This window comes from Acanthisitta chloris, unplaced genomic scaffold (assembly GCF_000695815.1).
Source record: "Acanthisitta chloris isolate BGI_N310 unplaced genomic scaffold, ASM69581v1 scaffold31968, whole genome shotgun sequence".
Taxonomy (NCBI): domain Eukaryota; kingdom Metazoa; phylum Chordata; class Aves; order Passeriformes; family Acanthisittidae; genus Acanthisitta; species Acanthisitta chloris.
The window spans coordinates 668-8,522 of record NW_008686978.1 but is presented as its reverse complement, the minus strand read 5'-3'; the positions used below and the strand labels follow the sequence as shown (position 1 = coordinate 8,522).

At 37.6% G+C, this 7,855-nt stretch overlaps 2 protein-coding genes across 2 annotated transcripts in view; one reads left to right on the top strand and one right to left on the bottom strand.

Annotated features, from left to right (window-relative positions):
• PHF10 (PHD finger protein 10) overlaps window positions 1-5,173 on the top strand; it is a 15,207-nt gene extending 10,034 nt beyond the window's left edge. The window contains exons 9-11 of the mRNA XM_009080414.1: window positions 3,254-3,362; window positions 3,644-3,832; window positions 5,088-5,173. Coding sequence (XP_009078662.1) covers window positions 3,254-3,362; window positions 3,644-3,832; window positions 5,088-5,173 — 384 coding nt within the window. The remainder of the gene's footprint in view (window positions 1-3,253; window positions 3,363-3,643; window positions 3,833-5,087) is intronic.
• Window positions 5,174-6,215: 1,042 nt separating this feature from the next.
• Window positions 6,216-7,043, bottom strand: LOC103807672 (chromosome unknown open reading frame, human C6orf120). The gene has a single exon (XM_009080413.1). It carries the CDS (start codon window positions 7,008-7,010, stop codon window positions 6,453-6,455), a length of 558 nt encoding a protein of 185 aa, XP_009078661.1. The 5' UTR covers window positions 7,011-7,043; the 3' UTR covers window positions 6,216-6,452.
• Window positions 7,044-7,855: the final 812 nt, after the last annotated feature.

Sequence of the window (7,855 nt, the reverse complement as noted above, 5' to 3'; positions counted from 1 at the left end):
CTGATGGAGCAGAACTTCCAGCAAAGTTCCGAGCTTCTAATTCTAGAAGAGCAATGGTAGCACACAGCACTACATTTTGGAAATGGATTCCTGTAGCAATCACTTCTTGGTTCAGAATCACTGATTTTGTTAGTAAGAAGGTCTTACTGGAAACATATAGTGCCACATCTTTGCAGTGTCAGCATACCCTGCCTGCATCAGCCATCAGGCTGTTGATAAGCCATAGGTGGTGATGTTGTGTTGGGAGGGTGAGAGGATTGGCTTTCTTGTTTGTGGGAACATTTGAAAGCTTGCAGTAAGCCAAATTACATGAGCTGATTTAACTGGTAAGACAGAATGATTCCTGTTTGTGGGTCTATAAAAACTCCAATATACCTATAACAATAACAATATACCTACCATATGTGCCTAAATGTTAAGGCACTTTGAGCTGAAGGCTCAATTAATTTCAAATGTTGTCCCTGTGCATTCTAAATCTTCATAATACTTCTGTTCTCTATTCTTCTCTAATATTGGACTATTTTTGTAGGACAGTAATCTTTTAGTTACATGTAGTTAAAATTAAAGGATAATTGCTATGGCATCAGCATACCTATGTCTAGTTATAGCCACATTGTGAGTATTACAGGATCCCGTACATTTCCACTGAGTTATTTTTGAGTAAAAGAAATACTGTATTTTATATGGAGTCATTTTTATTGTCAGTTCTTTCACAAAGAACGATTAGCGTGTGTTTTACATTTTGTCATGTTACAAGTAGCGAGTCTGTTGCTGCAGGACTGACTACTGCAATTGCACACACAGAGTACTGTTAAAAGTACAGGAGATTTTTTGCACATAAAACTGAAATGTATTGAGAACTGTATTTTACAACACTTCTGTTTCAGATCACTGTGTATGAAAATGTAATGCTTTGAGTTCAAAATAGGACATTATAAAAATGTTGTAGTGGGAATGTTTACTTCGAGAGCTGCAGCACAGCAGCACAGAAGTGAAAATGTAGAGAGGAGGCAGTCATCATTTTGACCCTGCATTCATTTTCTCCCATCCTTACCCCAATAAGGTGAGTGAGGATGTAGATAGCAAAATTTACTATTAATGAGGTGGGATATTGTGACTTCCCACTTGGATTCGACAGACTTTTTTTTATAGTGTTTTTAAGAGCCATTTATGGTGGTAGAATTGAACTGGTTTGAAATGTGAAGAGTCTTACTTTTTTTTATTTTTTCCCGTTTTTGAAAAAGTACTTCCATACTGTTGGAACTTTATTATTAATAGGCTGTGATTCTCACCCCCCCAACGTGCACAGTTTCTAATCAATACCATTTAGGGAAGTAAGACTAGATGGAAGCATTGTTAATAAATGCATCTGTGTCAGTGTCTAACTTTAGAGTTATGTCTATCAATGAGAACTGCACATACCCGAATTGCAGGTACAGTGACCCAGAAGCAGCTCACTTTAGTTTGGCTGGAGTACCAGGGACTGTGCGGTTGTATATTAAAGGCAGTAAAATACAAATCTGTAACAAGCTAAAGTCTGATTAGAAAAGTGCACTTGCTATTCTAGAAAGGCTTGGTTTTCTTAGAAATAGAGTAGAACACAATAAAAAGATTAGTTAGAACATAGCCTAAATAATAGAAGGGTAAATGCTGCCGCACTGACAAGGTCTAAGCATGTGCCACTTTTGTTGGGAGGAGCAAGGTATGAAGGTATATGTGTAGGACACATAGTGTAGTTCACAGTACAAGAGTTTGTGTGGTTTTGCTTCCATTATATTTATTATTTTGTAGAGATGTTTGTGAATGTTAGACTTCTTTTATTGTTTTATCATATTTATGTATAAAACAGGTTGACTTTGCTTTTTTAAAATAAATAAGCAAAAAAAAGTCTCTGTGAATGCCTCTGTCATCTTTTGAAGGAAGTTGCCTATAAAGATCTGGTATGGTGTTTTGCTTTCTAAAATAAAACTCTTTAGACCAGACAATTTAAAGTAGGCTGTAGCCATGTTTTGACATAAAGAGCAGATTGAAAACTTCAGAAAACTTAAAGCAATGCATCCTGATTACTCTGAAAATGAGTCAAGATTTTAATTAACTTGCTAGGTGCTAGAAAAAATTGTCTGGGGGAAATAAACATACTTAAAGATAAGTTGTATTGCAAAAGATCTCAGTAATTATTTAAAAAAATCTCTGTGTGGTTTCTCTTGTTAAATTTATTTTAAAATTAAACCTCATTCTTCTCCTCAAGAATGTGGTTGGTGGTTGACTGAGACTTCCTGCTTACTGACAAGCTGTTGGGAACAGGATGTGCCTTCAGCTCCCTCTACTACCTGCCAACATTGTTTTAAAAACTTTGGCACTTGTCAGTGTAACATCAGTGAGTACTACATGAAATTGTAAACTACATTTCTCACTGAGTTCATTATGCAGTGGCCTAAGGTCAACAATGTAACTACAGTAATGTTTCTGAAGTTCAGAATGCTTTACCTCTTCCTCAGTCCTCATCCAGGTAAACCACTGTTGGTGTATCTCTGGAGTTGGGACACAGAATACATAGACAAATGCTCCACACTGTAACAGCCTGCTATTTCTCTTACCCTTTAAATGGATCTCCTGGGCCCAGACACACTCCAGATAGTCACTTAGAAAAATTACAAATGTAAAACTGTAGTTAAATGCAATGTTCTCTTTCTTACAGTCATTATGACTGGGTACAAGAAGGAATGGTAAAAGAGGTAGCCCTGTATGACATAGCTAACCAGATAATTTGAAACTAAAGATAGAAAACAATCAAGTTTCTTGCTTTTGTAATTAATTTTCTGTATTTAGGGCAATATGTAATGCAAATGAGAAATTGTATTTAATTTCCTCCATAAACAGGAAATTGACATGGAGGTTCATAAAGTCATATTCTATGCTGGAAAAGAAAAGTACTGAAATTTTTCATCCTCTGTCACATTTAGTTTCCATTGAGGAGAATGTTAGCTGATGAATTCATAGGAAGAAGCAAGTACATGCTTTTGATCAAATTTGATTTACATGTAACTCACCGTGTATGACAAATGCAAAATTTTATGTAGTTGAGCTAGCATTTTTCAATGCTGCTGCGTGTCAGTTATTGTCACGTGGTTTAAGGTTCACACATCCTAGCAGACAGTTTATTAATTCTAATTGTTAAGGAGATGGATGACATTTCCTGTTGAATCTGTAAATTCTTCTGGAATGAATTTATAGCCCTCTTCTACCCTTCCAGCCAAAGGTCATTCCAAATGCTATATGTGGAATTTGTCTGAAGGGTAAGGAGTCCAACAAGAAAGGAAAAGCTGAAGCTCTTATACATTGCTCGCAGTGTGACAACAGTGGTAAGTATTTGCATACACTAAATGGATTCCTAAGGCAGTTTGTTTGACAGCTCTATTTGTAGACATATATAGCGTACTACACGTGTAGCAACAGTTAAGTTGCTTTTCTGCCTTTCCTTAAGACTCCATCTCTCTTCAGTGTTATATGTAGTGGCACATGCAGTGCACTGCGGGATGTCACCAGAGGTGAGCTAAGCTTCAGCTTTGGTACAAGTAAACAATCTTAACTAGTTTTACATTTCATTTCAGACATGGAAGTAATAACACTGGTTTTAATCTAGGCCACCCTTCTTGCCTTGATATGACCCCGGAGCTTGTTGCTATGATTAAGACTTACCCTTGGCAATGTATGGAGTGTAAAACGTGCATTATCTGTGGGCAGCCTCACCATGAAGAAGAAATGATGTTCTGTGATGTGTGTGACCGTGGTTATCACACTTTCTGTGTGGGGCTTGACGCTATCCCTTCAGGTAATAAAGAGTTACTTGTTCCCTTCCCACGTCCTTTGAGTTCTAGGTGCTCTCCGAGGATTAATATATGCATTGCTTTTGAAAGAATAGTTTAAAACAAGTGTGAAGGGTAGGAGTAAGAAGTACTGTAGGAACACATTCACACTGTGGGACCTCATTTTTTTTTTTTTTTAGTAAGCTTTATTTATGTATATTTGGTTGTGCACAGTTTAACCTGGCGATTCCTGTATAGGAAATATAATTGGCTTTTACAACATGATCCAAACAGGCTCACTCAGAAGTTTTTTTTTCCATATCCACAGAAACTGGGAAAAATTATCTCTTTTCATGAAAGAAACTTGTAAAAGAGACTATTGCTGCATATTGCTGGAGTATAGCTTTCACATTAATTGTTTGCGCTGCTATTTCAGCTTCTAAATTAAAAAGTAGTCTCAATTTAACATTCCTAAACACCTTTTTAAACCTCTTCTTTCCCTTTCTTAAACATCAAAGCTGGAAGTGAAGTACTTCTATGTCAGGCAGGCAGCTTGTACCTTTAAATTACCCAGTCGCTCCTATCATCTGGCCAGCTCAAGGCAGTAGAAAGGAAATAAAAGGTGGTACTGTTGCTTTACATGTACTATTAAATCCCTGGTAAGTAAGTTCATGAATTCAGTGGCAGTGACAGTATTCCCTGTACAGTACTTCAGACATGCTGTACATTCCCATTTTGGGAAGCACTGGTGCCAGCTGTCACTTTAGCACAGGTTCGATGGCCAATTTCACTTTCAGGCTGACCTAGAGACAGAGTAAACAAAACAGATTCTACAAAACTATCAGTTTACCAAAGCAGTCTTTTATGATTGCAGCTGTTGTAATACAAACAGTTAAATGCTTCCCCAACTGCCATTCATTTCTGCTCTGGGTAGCTGCCCCTAACCTTGAACTGTAATCATTCATGTGAAAATACAACTGGCAAACTCGAGCATTGTTTATCAAGTTCTTACTTAATAACCACCTCCTCGGCAGTGCTGGCACTTGAGTTCCATGAAGGTTCATGTTGCCAGTTCGTTACATGTAATGACTTTGCAAGGGAGCATGAACTATATATGCTGCTTTACAGAAAAGGTGCCTAATTTTAAAGAAAAGACTTGTTGTTGGTGTTAAAGGAAGTACTGCAAATAGATGAGCACCTCTTGGAACAGAGAAGGGCGTGTAACTAGATGAGTGAGTAACAAAGTTAGTTTCCCAATAATTGATAACTTTCTTTTCTTAGGTCGCTGGATTTGTGATTGTTGTCAGAAAGAACCTCCTGTACCCAGAAGAGGAGGAAGAAGGGGGAAAAACAGCAAGGAGGGCTAAAAAACCCTCAAAAACTTGCTGTCCAAAACTTAACTGCACAAATTAAAGTGATACTTTGGTGCTATTTAACCAACCACTCTAAGAGGAACAATACCACTTTTTTTTTTTTTATTTTTACCAAATAAACTTTCGCCTATATAATGATTTTTTTGTGATACAAGTCAGTAATCATGTCCTGTCAGATGGTGAGAGAGACAAGCCAAATTCCCACTCGAGAAGTCTTTCAGTAATGAAACTCAAACTGTACATTGTGTAAAATTATAGTAACATACTTGTTTATTTCAGTGCTTGTGTCAGTAAGCTCTGTGAAAAGAAAATTACAGAGCAATTTCAATATACTCTATTTGCATAGCAACTGGTTATTTTGAAAGACTCAAAGCAAAAAGTACTCCTGGAAAAAGTAAGTTTCGAGGAAGAGTGGGCATGACATGACCTTCTTCTCCTTTCAGCATAAATTTTCTTTGCAAGCTAAGGACTTACTCATAAAGGTGTGCTAAAAGAAATATCCATCCCAAAAATCTATAGAGGGAAGTGTAAGAAAGCACCTCTCAAGTTTGAGATAGTCTGTGCTCTGTTGTTTTTAATGAGAGATGAAAATGTCGTACTGACAAGTAACAGCAGCTGAAGGCTCCCTCTCCCTGCAGTAACAGCAAAGAAGCAACATGCATTTGATTTAGGTCATGGATTTGCAGTGGTTTTGAGTGACTGGACAGACCTCTGCTTGACAGATGGCTGACGTGAGCACACACAGATCCAATACAGACCATGTACCCCCTTAGGTGATCGATTGTTTCTCCTTCCTTTCCAATAGGCTCAACTTGAATATACACAAAACCCATTGCTAATTAGCTTTACTGGAGATACTTGCTCAGAAAATAAAACAGGTTTTATTTTTAAATATGCTCTAAATTGAGAGGGGGACTGAAGTGCAGCAGGTTTGTTGTCATTTTTCTTTATAAAAAAACAATAGAAAATAGTGAATTGATTTTCCTAAGCACCTGTTTAAAGTGAATTTAATGATATCCCAACTATACATTCATTTTTAAGCCCTGATCTCTGAAGAGCACTGCAAATACTGTGCTCTCTGCTCATTTTACATATAGGGGAGGATTTACAATATAAAATTAAATATGGCTTTTTCCCCCACTTCCTTTCTGGTTTAAGAAATGTAACCTGAATACCTCTTCAGGAAACATAACAAAGAGTATTAAATATCACGGCAAGTCATTCATATTCAATTCCACAGGCTGAAGTGTGACTTAGTCCAGTGTGTATCAATCTAAAAAAGAATTTCAAGTATTAACTTCAAGATTCCAATAAGTATAGTCCAGAAAACAGATTCCTCATCCTGAGATTCATCTTCTGTAGACTGTGAGTACTTCTGGTTTGCCTCCATCTCCTCGGGGTTGTAAGAAGCCTCACCAAAGGGGTACTGTACCACTGTTCGATCATAGTACACTTTCATTTCAAACTCGCTCTCCAGGTGAGAGGGATGGCCATAAATCCCTATTCCCACGGGGCGGCGGAAGTGTGCAGGCACATGGACAACGTCTTGGCCACAGGTTACTGACTGTAACTCGTACTCGTCAAAGCTGGGGTGAAGTGTCACATCAGAGACATACAAGTCTGCGTCACCTTTTAAACTCCGCATCTGAAGGACTATTTTTCCCTCGTGGTTTAGTCTTAAATAGCTGTAGTTTCCCGCTCCAATCTGGCCTTGGACAACATGAAGAAGAATCCATTCCTCAGGTACATCTTCTTCCTCAAAGGCATTTACCACAAACAGTACTTGAGCTGTCACAAATATTATCAGGATTCTCCTCCAGTATGCTGCCATGGTCTTAAGTTGTATCCAGAGTCTTCCTGTGTCCTGTGTTCTGCCTTGTGAATACAAAACACAATCCAGATTTTAGTATATTCCTTTCTTGGAAGGAATTATTATTTTTTTCTTTCTAAATTTGGTAATTGTTACAAATCCTGTCTAGTCCATGCAAAGTTAAACAACTTCAATGAAGTGTGTTCATTAACTTCGATTTTTTAATCGTAACAAAAAAACAGTGCTAAAGTTGAGAGCTCTGTCAGATGAAAATGACTTGTATTTCCTACAGTTAAACAGAAATTAATCAAGCCAGTGGTGTTTCATACAGAACTGACACAGAGACTTTAGTTTCATTCTACCCATATACATGCCAGATTTGACAGATAGCCAGAAGGGATGAAACCCAGTAATTATTTTAGCTTCAGTTCAGAAAAATAAAACCAGTTAAAAAAAGGAAGGCTTTTGCATGCTTGAAGAAGCTTAACTTTGTATGAGGTATTTAGGGCATCCTATTTGTTCTCCCATCCTCTCATCTCAACTTCAAAAGACAGCAACGGTGCAAATCTGGGTGTGCACATGAAGCAGTAGGCACTGGGAACGGAGTTAGAAACAAAAATATTATCTAATGAGGCAATATATTCATTTATGATTCTGCTGTGTGGCTTGTTTCTAGGACCAAATTTGGCATATTTCCCCTGAAAAAAAAAGCATTTACTTTCAAGAATATTTTGTTACTATCCAAACGCTCAGCTCTTTACAGCACTTGCTTACACAAGAGAAGGCTGAAGTTACCAGGACAAGGCAAAGATGGAAAGAACTGCTGCAAGATCAAGGCTCTTATACCCTTTTCCCTCCTTGCCACA